Consider the following 13,445-nt stretch of genomic DNA (forward strand, 5'->3'; position numbering starts at 1 on the left):
CAGTTAGCTGGTAACCCATGAGGTAGCAGACACAGCATTATCTTGATCTCCACAGTCAGCACACACAGAAAAAAAAAAAAAGAAAAGGGAGCGGGATCAGTGTGACGGCACCTCCCCAGAAGTCCGTCAGATAACAGTGAAGATGGCGACCAGTTCAGAGCGCACCAGTCCACCTCCTTTCCCCGATTCGGAGGACCAAGACCTGGCGGAATGCGAGGGTGTGAGAGACCGTGGGAGCGACGAGGACGCGGACGGGGACGACCTTTTCCTATCGGCGGTATGTCTCGCAGTGCGACGGCAGAGGCGACGCGCCTCGCCTACTTGTTTGCTAACGTTTGACAGGCTAAGCTAACGCCGCTAACCAGAGACTTGCCCGTAAAGTTGAGGGTTTGAAAGGGGCTGACAGTGCAGTTATGTGGGTCGCCTCAGGAGATTGAGAGTTAATGTTGTTATTCCAGGCGGTCACACGGACGTGCTGACTGTAACTGGCGGTTCACCGATAACCCCGAAGGAGTTTGGTTTGTGCAGAATTTCACAAGGACGCTTAACGTTTGCACCGATTACAGAACTGCCTTTTTTTTGGGGTTGCTTTTCCTTTTTTGAAAAACCCGTTGCGTCTGTATGGTCTGTGTTTATAGTAAACTTTTTGGTTATAGTTGGCAAGCGAGTGTTGTGAAATAAGACCGTTTTTTTTGCTGGGATTTGTTGCTAACATTCATCACGGTAGGCTGGTGTCGTTTTTATTTAAATTATGAATTAATGGGATTAATGTTGTCTTCAGGGAATCTGTGACGTTATCATTGAACGGCAGATTTATTTATCTTCAGCTCATCAAAGTACGCGATCAGACGAAATCAATTGGTTAAACTATCCTTGCACATTCAATCCAGTAGGCTACTGTAACGTTGTACTGTTTTCTCTCTGTATTTGGAAATTCCACGATTGTTAAATCTGTCGTTTTTGCGTAGTTTTTAAGCGTATAAAATTCTCCTTGAGCTCAAATGTCATGTGAGGCTCAGCTGTGGTCACATGTCCAGAACCCGGATGCTTTCTTCTTCAAGAGCTCTCTGATCTGTGACATGTTAAATTTGATTTGCACCAACCAAACATCTCCAGCAATGAAACATAATTGCACTCACTCATTGCATTACTTGGTCATATCTTGTATGAATTGCATACAAGATATGTAATTCTGAATAATATATGAAGTTTTAATTTATTTTTTAGTGTGTGTGCATAATGTAAATAATTAAGAATTCTGATTCATTATCACAGTGAATCAATAATGAATTAATAATTAATCAATAGACCCTGACGTTTTTAAAGGGCAGTGACTATCGTGTTTCGTATTCAAGTGTCCAGAAGTACCCATTTCAATCGTCACCTCTTTAAACTCCCACAGAGCGGTCCTACAATGTCAGACATGGACCCTGCACTGCCAACAACGATAACCAATGCACCCAGCGAGGGACTGTTTGAGCCGCCCCTTGACCTCATGAGTAGCCCCATCCTTGGGACGGAAACCAAGCCGGCCGCAGCCGTGGTCAAACCCCCGGTCGAGGCCGTGGTCGAACCTGTGGCCGAACTCCCGGGGGAACCCCTGGATGAGTTTGATGACCTCGTCGACCTCTCGACGGACGTCCCGAGCGTCCAGGCGGCCACCGCCGCCGCCGCAGAGAGCCCCTCGGTGGAGGTAGAGGCCGAGACACCCTCGGAAGAACCCTGCGAGGATTTTGTCGACCTATCGGGAAGTGACAGCGGCTCCTCAGAAGAGGAAACCCTGCTGGAGGTTCCTGCTGACTCGGCGGCGGCCTCGTCCGACCCACAGGACGTGAGCGCCGCCCTCCCCCCCGGCGATGTCGCCACAGGAAGCGCCGCGGACGAGGAGCCCGGCGCTCTGCTCGAGGTGGACACCAGCCAGGCCTCTGCCAACGGCGAAAAACAACCGCTGGCCGGCGACCTCTTCTTCGACCCCCTGGCAAACCTCGCCGACGCCGGGCCGCCGCCGGCCGACGTGAAGGAACCACCCCCACAGCAGCGGCAGGCTCCTCTGGACCTGTTTGAAGACGATCCCAACGACCTGTTTGGGGAGTCTCGGCACGCCAAGTCGGCCAAGCAGCCGCCGCAGCCCTCCAGCCTCTTCGGCGAAGTGGACGAGGACATCTTCGGCGAGCCGCTGGGCGCCCCCGCCGCTAAGAAAGCCGGGAGCATGGCGAGCCGGGAACAGAGAGAGAGCGCGGTCGGGACCAAGACCAGCAGCCTCGGTGCTGGTGCTGGTGGTGCTGGTTTTGGTGATGTGGGCGGGCCTTTGAATAACAACTACGAGAAGGAACCGGCCGACATTTTTTCTGAGGAAGCGGTTACCATAGCGCCCACCGCGGCGAAAGCAGCAGCAACAGTCGCTGCCGCCGCCGCCGCCGCCAGCAGCTCCAGGACCAACGGGGTCCACGGTGTGACCGAAGAGGGAGATATATTCGCAGGTGGGTCGGTGGTTCGTTTTTCTTTCCCTCGACAATTGATCAAATCTGAAAGCTATTAAAATGCCATCTAAAAGTAACAATCTAAAAGCTTCTCTTTTTAGATAGCATGCAATATTTAGACTTGTATTATATACAGTTGGCAAACACCCATTAAAAAACCACAGTGTAGCTCAGTGCCTAATAAAATGGCCTCATGTTGAGTTAATATTAACTTCTGAAAAGGGATGAGTGTAAAGGTAAGGTTCTTTACATACTGGGACCCCCTGGACAAGGTTAGGGCAGGAGAATGGGGCTTATGGCAATAATAGCCGTATCTAAAGTTCCTTTTTATATGCCTTCCAATATCTACTGCAGGACTTGTGTGACAGCGATATACAAATTTTATGTGATGGCTGAATCTCCTCTTTAACACACCATTACTGATCTCTGTAAACTTCATTCTGTACCTCGTTTACTCTACTTAAATGTTTTAGACCGAAATTCTAGCCAACTTTGAATTGCTTTCATCAATCTTTTTTATCACTGCTACACCTCCTACCTTATATTGTGACGCATGTCAGTTTTAAATGGCCCTTTCAACCTCATCGAACCCATTGATTCAACCCTAGCTCTGCCATCAGTCTGTGTGGTAAACTAACCCCTGTGCTTTTGGTGGTGGTGGTGGGCAGAAGCCACAGTAGAGCTGTCTCTGGACAGCCCCAGGACTGACAGGAAGAAGAACACTACAGCAGCCAAGCCGTCCACATCTGCAACCACCCTGTCCTCTGCTGCCACCGACCTGTCCAAGATACACTCTGCCAGCCTGGAGGAGGTACACAGCCATGTCTACATCTATATACACGTACACATCCATGTCGCTCTATACACATACACATTTCTACATGCATATAAACATACGCAGCGATAATCATACATATTCATGGAAACATTCTGATGGCTGATCACATCCATATATGCACACACATCCGTTTTACGGATAGACATCCAATCCATCCACACATCCATATAAACAACTATTTGTGTAACCATAATCAATATGCACATCTGAATATACATCCACATCCACACTGGGCCTATATCCACAGCAATACCTCTACAGACACCCATTTACATGTACACATCCAAATGCAAACACACGTGCACGTCAAAATGTATTCTGAGCAATGAGTGGCTGAAGCTAAAAGGACATATCTACTATTGTGGAAAAAAGACACTTTTGATTTTGATTGTTGTTGTCGTTTGATTGTTGTGTTTTCGCTCCTGTAGCTGGAAGAGGAGGAACAGGAAGATAACTTTGATGTCAACATCTCGGTGACCAACCCAGAGAAAATAGGTGAGCGGATGTGAATGGAGACGATGACTGAGAACTCAATCTGCTGTGGGCTGGGAAAGCACCCCCACCATCATGTTTCCTACTCTTAAGCCTCTTAGTTGTTGCAAATGCATTAGCTGGAAGTCCTAACCCTAACCCTAACAGTATCTACGTTTCTGCTGCTTCGATATTAAGACTTAGCATTGTTGGTTGTTTCTTCCAACTAATCTCTCCTCTCATTCCAGGTGACGGCATGAATGCGTACATGGCCTACAAAGTCTCCACACAGGTAAACTGCCTCTTTCTGAAACCTTATCAACCATGAAGCTTTCAGTTCTCCATTTGAGAAGGGGGAATCAATGTCTCCGATAACACCACATTGTATATTCTTTATGCTCCACAAAAGGGCATATTCCATAGAACTATATCCTTTCTTCACACTTCAGTTTTGTGCATTGTCTTCATGATGTATTAACGATTACAAAAAACATTAGAAATTTCATTCTGTTACTTTGTTTACTCTACTTAAATATTTTAGACAGAAATTCTAGCCAGTTTTGAATTGCTTTCATCAATCTATTACTCCTACACCTCCCATCTTATATCGTGACGCATGTCAGTTTTAAATGGCCCTTCCAAGAGCACCAAACCCATAATTCAATCAGGATTTAGCTTTATTGGCCATGACACAGGCATTCCGGATTCCAAAGGTTTTCACTTTTCCTTTTCCCAACGTACGGACACATGCCCGCCCGCCTGACCTCCCTGCTGGTCCCCCTGTCCTTCCTGTTTCCTCTCCAGACGACGCTCGCCATGTTCCACACCAAGTCGTTCACGGTGCGACGGCGCTTCAGCGACTTCCTGGGCCTCTACGAGAAGCTGACGGAGAAACACGCGCCCAACGGCTTCATCGTACCGCCGCCGCCGGAGAAGAGCATTATGGGTAAGTAGGGCTGGGCGATGAATCGAATTTTGACCTCGATTGCGATTTTAGGGTCAAACTATCACAAAATTAACATCGATTTTTTTCGATTTTTTTTCTTTTTTTTTATTATTTTTTTGTGTTTTGTAGAAAGGGCAGAACAGCTGGTTTCAAATCTGTATATTATTTTAGATTGGAACGTTTTCTTTTTGACCATTTTGTGTATTTTTTTTAAGGCGAAATTTCTAAGTTCTCAGTTACAAAGTCTTTTTTGGCAGAGACATGCTGAATAAATTCAACATGTTTTCAACTCAAAAATAATCGTTTGGATAATGGTGATTTCAATATTGACCAAAATAATCATCATTATGATTTTTCCCATAATCGAGCAGCCCTATGGGTAAGCGCCGGCTCCCTTCCGCTCCCTTCTTCCCTGGGTTTTGTTTAGTGATCGACTGATATATTGGCCGATATTTGCTTTATAGGCATTTGCAGATTTTTTTCGCCTTTTTATTTTTGGGGATATTTTTCCTGCCTTCATTTACAGACAGTTCAACAAATGTTCCTTTATTAAATTGAGACTCGTAACATTTGTGACCATCATTGTGTTATTTTTATGATCTAAACTGAGGCAGCAAAAGCAGTATCGGCTCCAAATATCGGCTCAAGAAAATCGGTATCAGCATATCGGTCGTCGGCTAAAGCTGATGGGGAAGAAAAAAAATCGCTATCGGCCTTAAAAAACACATATCGGTCGAACAATTTGGGAGTGGATAAGTGCGGTGGTTCACCCCCCGAGTGTGTTGCGTTCTCTCTCCCCCCCGCAGGCATGACTAAGGTGAAGGTGGGGAAGGAAGACTCGTCCTCTGGGGAGTTTGTGGAGAGGAGGAGGGCGGCTCTGGAGAGGTACTAACGAACACCACCGCGTCGGATTAGAATGTCTGTCATAGTCGATAATTAGGATTTAGGTAATTAGAAGAAGACTCCCGTCTAGTCACCTGACACACATCCAGTAATTACAGAGCGGGGTGAGACAGCGAGGGCAGACAGGTCATTGGGGGGGAGGGGGGGGGGGGGGACTGAGAAACAGCGTGCCATCATGCGAGCTGTTAGACATGGCATGGCTTATCTGGTATCTTAGTTCTGCTTTTTTGTTTTTCGAACCATGACAGCGACAGGGTTCACAGTTGTGCAAATGGACAAGGTCATCGATAAAGCAACGGCATGGTTCCTTTATTGTCTGCCGGGGGGGGTGAGGTTGGACTGGCTGGTTGAAGGTTGTGTAAACAATAAAGTAAAGCAGTAGCTGGCTCCCTTTCCAAGACTATAATGGATGTTTTAAGAGGAACTCTGGTTTCAACTTTCGTTGGGCTAAAGTGGTCACTACTGGCTTTCATTGTGTCAGGAATTCCCCTTTTCTTGCTCCGTTTGTATTATCCGCATACATTCGCTGACTGTTAGTCTAATTGTAGTGAATCTGTTCGATGACTTCTCGTAGTGAACCACTATTTAAATAGTGACTGTCAATGTTTGATCTTCGGAAATGTCTAAAAAAATAAAAAAGCATCGATGTAATCCCCGATATGTAGAGCAGTGTTGTAGGAATCATAGAAATGAACATGTGTTTGCTTGCACCCACCCCCCAGGTACCTGCAGAGAGTGGTCTGCCACCCGTCCCTTCTGCAAGACCCTGACGTCAGAGAGTTCCTGGAGAAGGAGGAGGTGGGTTTCAACTGGTTGGCAGTCGAGAGAGAGAGAGAGAGAGAGAGAGAGAGAGAGAGAGAGAGAGAGAGAGAGAGAGAGAGAGAGAGAGAGAGAGAGAGAGAGAGAGAGAGAGAGAGAGAGAGAGAGAGAGAGAGAGAGAGAGAGAGAGAGAGAGAGAGAGAGAGAGAGGTAGCTAGATCTGAGAGAGAGAGAGAGAGAGGTAGCTAGATCAGAGAGAGAGAGAGAGACGTAGCTAGATCAGAGAGAGAGAGAGAGACGTAGCTAGATCTGAGAGAGAGAGAGAGAGAGAGAGACGTAGCTAGATCTGAGAGAGAGAGAGAGAGAGAGAGACGTAGCTAGATCTGAGAGAGAGAGAGAGAGAGAGAGACGTAGCTAGATCTGAGAGAGAGAGAGACGTAGCTAGATCTGAGAGAGAGAGAGACGTAGCTAGATCTGAGAGAGAGAGAGACGTAGCTAGATCTGAGAGAGAGAGAGACGTAGCTAGATCTGAGAGAGAGAGAGACGTAGCTAGATCTGAGAGAGAGAGAGACGTAGCTAGATCTGAGAGAGAGAGAGACGTAGCTAGATCAGAGAGAGAGAGAGAGACGTAGCTAGATCAGAGAGAGAGAGAGAGACGTAGCTAGATCAGAGAGAGAGAGAGAGACGTAGCTAGATCAGAGAGAGAGAGAGAGACGTAGCTAGATCAGAGAGAGAGAGAGAGAGAGAGAGACGTAGCTAGATCAGAGAGAGAGAGAGAGAGAGAGAGACGTAGCTAGATCTGAGAGAGAGAGAGAGAGAGACGTAGCTAGATCTGAGAGAGGTTTAGACGTAGCTAGATCTGAGAGAGGTTTAGACGTAGCTAGATCTGAGAGAGGTTTAGACGTAGTTTGATTTTGAGAGAGGTTTAGACGTAGTTTGATTTTGAGAGAGGTTTAGACGTAGTTTGATTTTGAGAGAGGTTAAGATATAGTTGGATCTGAGAGCGGTTTAGAAATAGTTGGATTTGGGAGAGGTCTAGAGACGGTTCGATTTAAGAACGACTTAAGTGGGTGAGTGTTTGAAATAGGTACCGAGAGGCGTAGGTTCAGACACTGTATGACGTAAGTGAGGTTAGATGGGATTATTGTGTGTGTGTGTGTGTGTGTGTGTGTGTGTGTGTGTGTGTGTGTGTGTGTGTGTGTGTGTGTGTGTGTGTGTGTGTGTGTGTGTGTGTGTATATATAGTTACCCAGGGCGGTGAGCACTCAGGCTCTGAGTGGCGCCGGCTTCCTCAAGATGCTCAACAAGGCGACGGACGCCGTCAGCAAGATGACCATCAAGATGAACGAGTCGGACGTGGTGGGTGGTCTTCCTCACCGTCTTCTTCTTCTCTGTGCCTTGCTACGCCGGAGGGCGGGGGGGGATTCTGAGAGTAGACCGAGTTCAGTGGTGACGCTCTCAACTAAAATGGATGCCCCCTTAAAAGGGTTTTTATTATCTTTGTATTTGTACCATGTTGGTCATTTTAATGTCGATTTTAAACTCTCTTACACACTTGATTACATTGCTTCTTTATTCCGGTCACCAATTTATGCATCGCACGGTCTTGCCGTGAGTGCAATACAGCGTAAAGTTGTTTTTGAGTTGGTTTGCTAAAAAGGCTAATGTAGCTAACAATAAACAACGACTGGCCAATTTCATGACACCCTCACAATGACGAACAGGAACGCTGTAAGTGCTCCGAGACCGGAAATGATGTCACAAGTGCAACTCGGAAGGCATCTGGATCACACCATAACCTATCGCCTGGGTTGCGTCTGAAAAGTTTATCCCCCAGTCAATCAGAGCCCTGAACTCAGTCACTAAGTGATACCGGACCACTGGACAACCGCCCCCACCCCTCCCCATGCACTTTGACACGTTAACACCGGCCATATTGCACAATACAATTTTTTACATCTCCAGTCTCCAGTTTATCCAGTTTTAATTTTATATATATTTAGAATATTCTTCATTTCTGTTAATCTTCTATTGTATTGTTTTCCTTTATTCTATTGTATTTTAATTCAAAGAAAATACAGAGTGTGTCACGCAAACATTTCACTGCGTATCCTGTACGAGTGTGTGTTGAATCCAAACCTCTGAACCTCTTGCAGTGGTTCGAGGAGAAGTTGCAGGAGGTGGAGGCCGCCGACCAGCAGTTCAGGAAGCTCCACGGCATGGTGGAGTCGCTGGTGGGCCACAGGAAAGGTCAGCCCGCCGTCCGCACCACACCCGGTCGCGTCGTTAGTAGGGCTGGGTAAAGATATCGATCCGTCAATGCACTAGAATTTATTTTTTCTCGATTCAGAATTTTTTTGAAATCCATTTATTTCCATTGGAAAAAAAAGAAGCATACTCAGTCATTGAGATCTAGAAGCGAGTATTCCTAAATGTACATGCCCTTTTACATTTGTCCATGTTATGATTATTACTTTTATGCTGCAAGTTTAGCTCAGGAACAATACTATACAATGGGGTATCCCCTTTTTGATACTTAAAGCACAATGAAATGGTTAATTCCAAATAATATCTAGGTATTTTTGTCATCTGCACGTATTATTGAATTGATATCGAAGCAATTGGATCAATATCGAATCAAGACCTAAAGAATCGAATTGAATTGTGAGGTACCTGGCAATACCCAGCCCTGGTCGTTATCCACCCCCCTGCTGTTCACGGGTCCCGGGGGGGGGCTAGTGTTCTCCGTATGTCGCCACTAAGGCCCCGACCACACGGACACGACATCTTTGTGAAAACGCAGACGTCTTGTGCGTTGTGGGCCGACCGTCCAGACGCATCCACTTTTTTGAAACCAGGTCCCGGGGTGGATGAGGTAGAAATGGCCCTATGCGTTTTATTTTGTGTTCGGATTCGTGTGGACGCCTGATACGCAAACGATGACGTCATCGCCACCCCACATTAGAGTTCCGTCAAATTCGTGGTGTTTGATTTGTATTCTTTTCTTTTTAGCTTTTTTAGCTTGAAATACAGCCCCTTGGTCAATGTAATCACTAACTGTACATTCAGGGTTAGTCAGTACTTTCCGCTCAATCTAAAAGGTTTCAAAACTGCTTTCTCTGCTTCGCCTTCTTCTTTTATTGGTGGAGAACCAGCGCCACACTGTGGCCTTGAATATGTACCGCAGCGTTTCCACAGCGCGATGCGTTTTCGCAACGAGTCCGTCTTCCCGGGGATATTCCTGAAACGCGTCCGAGGAAAACGGAGGGGAAAAGATTGTTTTGGCACCGTGTGGACGGGGGCCTGAGTTTCATGGTCTCCTCTCACTCTAACCCCCCCCCCCCCCCCCCGACGTACGGCAGAGCTCTCCCTGAACACGGCCTGGTTCTCCAAGAGCGTGGCCATGCTGGGCAGCTCGGAGGACAACACGGCGCTGTCTCGCGCCCTGTCCCAGCTGGCCGAGGTGGAGGACAAGATGGAGCAGCTGCACCAGGAACAGGCCTCCTGCGACTCCTTCAGCTTCGCCGAGCTCATCGCCGACTATATCCGCCTCCTGGGCTCAGTCCGGGTACGTGTGTGTGTGTGTGTGTGTGTGTGTGTGTGTGTGTGTGTGTGTGTGTAGGGGGGTACCGCCTGGAGAGTAGACGGTGGCTGTCTTCTAAAGGCGTAGTTATGGTTCCACGTTGACGCCACGCTAGGGGTCTTACGGACCCCTTACGTCCTCTTGGACCCTCCTTATGTCCACCGCGAGGGCCGGACGTCCACCGCCCAAAATTTGTAATCTTGCGTTGAGGTTGACGCAGCAGCAAGGGCTGCGATTGGTTGGTCAACGTAAATCTGACGCAGGACCGAAACAGGTCCACGACTGCGTGGAACCATAACTAGGCCTTCATGCAGTGGTTTCCGGTGCCGGAAAAGTGCGTGGCCACTGCTCGCCCGATAACTAAGAGACGCGTTGGGTAGTAACGCAGCCGCTGGCTCTCCTTAGGGCTCCTTCGATCACCGTATGAAGGCGTGGCAGCGCTGGCAGGACGCCCAGACCATGCTGCAGAAGAAGCGCGAGTCGGAGGCCAAGCTGCTCTGGGCCAACAAGCCCGACAAGCTGCAGCAGGCGAAGGACGACATCGCTGAGGTACACCCCCCCCCCCCCAACCCAACCCAACCCCACCCGATGTACCCATGGGAGGTGTTTTGGTCGCAGGGGCATGTCCGACAAGAAGGGGTCCCCCCCCCACTGTAATCTGATTAGCCACTCAAGTGCCACGCCTACTACATTTTACATTTACATTTAGGGCATTTAGCAGACGCTTTTATCCAAAGCGACTTACAATAAGTGCATTTGTTACAATAAGTACATTTTTCATAAGAAGTTATTGTGATACTAAATGTGGTGCATAAAAGAAATGACTCAATGTGGTGGCGTTTCCGTTCTCTGCTTTGCAAAGGCCAGGGGTTGTGGTCTGGAGAATTGAACATGACCTTTCATCGCGGCTGATTGTACGATCATCCCCCCCAACGAACCTGACAAGCCTTTCGCCCTCTTTCTCTCCCCAGTGGGAGGCCAAGGTGACCCAGTACGAGGGAGACTTTGACCGGGTGTCCTCCACCGTGCGCAAAGAAGTGGTCCGCTTTGAGGTAAATGCACATGTTGCCGTACAAAGAAGTCCCCGTGCACAGCCTTTTGATCCTCAGGTGCTGGTGATATGCAGTCAACAAAGGTACGTAAGTCAAAGAAGTGTCAGATCACCGCACACTGGTATACGCTGATGAGCTGATTCATTTCGTGAACGGCGCGTTTCGCTGCTGCTTCGTCAGGTACACATATTTTCTTATTAGACAACGACAAAGAATACTCACTCAATCACAAACACACATTCTCACCCCTCCCCTTCCCTCACTCAAACACACGTGCACATGTGGGCACTCACTCACTCACTGAACTGTGTGTGTGTGTGTGTGTTCTCACAGAAGGAGAAGGTGAAGAACTTCAAGAGGCAGATCATCAAGTACCTTGAGGCTCAGCTCAAGGCTCAGCAACAGGTGAGCTCCCTCTGCTCTGATAGGGTTTACATTTAATCAATGTTTACATCAAATCACGTTCAGCGCAGGTCAGTATTCTATTGTATTCGTCATTGTAACCCTGCTTCATATTCCACTCATATTCTCTTATTGGGTGATGTTCTGAGCATTCAGGCCGTTGTATCGAATTAGAAAGCGTTTTAATGTTTCTTACATTTCTTATTCATTCAGTGGACGATTCCACAATTGGGTAAATCGGGAGCAGTTTAGCAACAATACTAACGTACCTCACCATCTCTCCTCAGCTCATTAAATACTGGGATGCGTTCTTACCCGAGGCTAAAGCCATCGCCTAGCTCGTGGGCGTTAGCCCTTTGGAGGACAGAAGAGGCTGCCTTCTCTGATACACTTACCTCTTGCCTTTTTTTAAAACCAAGGAGAAGAACAGGTGCATTGTAAAAGGGAGAAGAGATGCAATCCAGTTTTGTTTTTTAAGAAATCACACTATAACACATAGCCCTTTATTCTATTGCATTGATAATTTTATATCTATTTTTTTGTTTAACCGTACACAAATATTTTCTTATTAGACGATGACAAAGAATACGAACACACACACACACACACACAGGTAAGTGTTTAACGGTGATTCAATTGATTTCCACAAGGATAACGGGGATTGTTCTCAGGACAATATACGCCCCCTTGTCATTGATAAGCCAGTCCTCTTAACATTAACGTTGTTGATTGTTTACAACAGGGCGTCTCGCCCGCGACAAAGGTAAGAGACAGGGTAGCTCATCATTTTGTCCGCTGTACAGAAGCTGACTTCTGTCCTCTATAAGGGAGGTGGGGGGGTTGGGGTATTGGGAAAAAAAGTATGAAGAGTTATAAAAATGAAATTGGTTACCACAGGAAACCATGTTGGCACTTCCTCCCAGAGTAGTTCTGGCATTTTTTTTTTTCTTTTTCAGATAAAAATAACCGTTGGTTGTGAGATTGTTGCAGAGGATCAGAGCATTATATTTGTTGGCCATGCAGGTGTGGTGTTGGGTAAGGGACAGGGGTTGTTATGTTATATAGGCTGTTGTTGTGACTGTGATACAGGTCAAGGTCCTGTATATACTGACCGATATTTCACTTGTGTCCAAAACAAAAAGAAACTCACCACAGAACTTTATATGGATGTGCCTTTTTTCAAATTTCAACAAAAAAAATCTGCCCCCGTAACTTTAATTATAATCTTTTTTCTACGTATTGCAGGGGTATATTGAAATGGCAATTATTTTACTAATGACCATAATTAGCCGAAGACATCTAGTTTACATGGGACTTATTGGTTTGGCCAACAGATACATCAAACTGCTTTTATCTTGATCGATTTAATCTGAGTTCAGCATTACCTGTCGCCAAAATGATCCTTGTTTTAACCAGCAACGAACCCCGTTTCTTTTCCCTTGTTTCGCCTCATTTTATTTGTATGAGGGCTTTAACTTCACACGTCATGGGTTGGCCTCGCAGGAAACTGCGGTATCAGCCCGTCTCAATATGGTTACTATCGGAAGACATTCCTTTGCACAGGTCACGTTGCTCCTTATAAAAACAATCACTAGACCCTAAATGTCAGAAATTCAGAATTTGTCTTCATATGTAGCCTTCTGTAAATCAAATGCTGCCATCACTTGTGAATGTGCACAGTGTCAAGAAAAATACATGAAATAAAAGTTGCACTTTTCACATTTCTTGGCCTCCCTGGAATTCATATTTTACTGTGGTTTGCACCTGATGTTCATATGCAGAAAAGTTATTTGCCTACGAGTGAATTTGTGATTCAACAGGTTGGGCAAAATAACTGGCAGTGGTTAATTTCCTACTGGGGATACGAGTGTCTACACATGGTATTGTATTAGCGGTGGTGTGGATAGACCTTAATCATATTGGTTGTGGGTTTAAACCTAGAATCTTTGGAAACCGTTACAACTCTTCATTGTTTAAGATAACTCTTTACTAATCACCCTGGAATACGTTTA

The 13,445-nt window shown here is 46.5% G+C and overlaps 1 protein-coding gene across 1 annotated transcript; it reads left to right on the forward strand.

The window, feature by feature from the left end:
• Positions 1-3: 3 nt before the first annotated feature.
• Positions 4-12,822, forward strand: snx1a (sorting nexin 1a). The gene is made up of 15 exons (XM_079743532.1): positions 4-277; positions 1,403-2,480; positions 3,149-3,291; positions 3,747-3,813; positions 4,038-4,081; positions 4,594-4,735; positions 5,542-5,620; positions 6,361-6,436; positions 7,642-7,755; positions 8,553-8,646; positions 9,759-9,964; positions 10,385-10,528; positions 10,951-11,031; positions 11,365-11,436; positions 11,721-12,822. The coding sequence occupies exons 1-15, from the start codon at positions 143-145 to the stop codon at positions 11,769-11,771; spliced, it is 2,526 nt and encodes an 841-aa protein (XP_079599658.1). The 5' UTR covers positions 4-142; the 3' UTR covers positions 11,772-12,822.
• Positions 12,823-13,445: the final 623 nt, after the last annotated feature.

This window comes from Pollachius pollachius (genome assembly GCF_949987615.1).
Source record: "Pollachius pollachius genome assembly, chromosome: 9".
Lineage (NCBI taxonomy): Eukaryota > Metazoa > Chordata > Actinopteri > Gadiformes > Gadidae > Pollachius > Pollachius pollachius.

What these genes read in the sequence shown, in the direction of transcription:
- snx1a (XM_079743532.1), top strand. Translation starts at nt 143, where the DNA reads ATGGCGACCAGTTCAGAGCGCACCAGTCCACCTCCTTTCCCCGATTCG. An exon ending in AGGAGGGCGGCTCTGGAGAG is followed by an intron (nt 5,621 to 6,360) that starts GTACTAACGAAC and finishes CCCACCCCCCAG; the next exon opens with GTACCTGCAGAGAGTGGTCT. An exon ending in CGAAGGACGACATCGCTGAG is followed by an intron (nt 10,529 to 10,950) that starts GTACACCCCCCC and finishes TTCTCTCCCCAG; the next exon opens with TGGGAGGCCAAGGTGACCCA.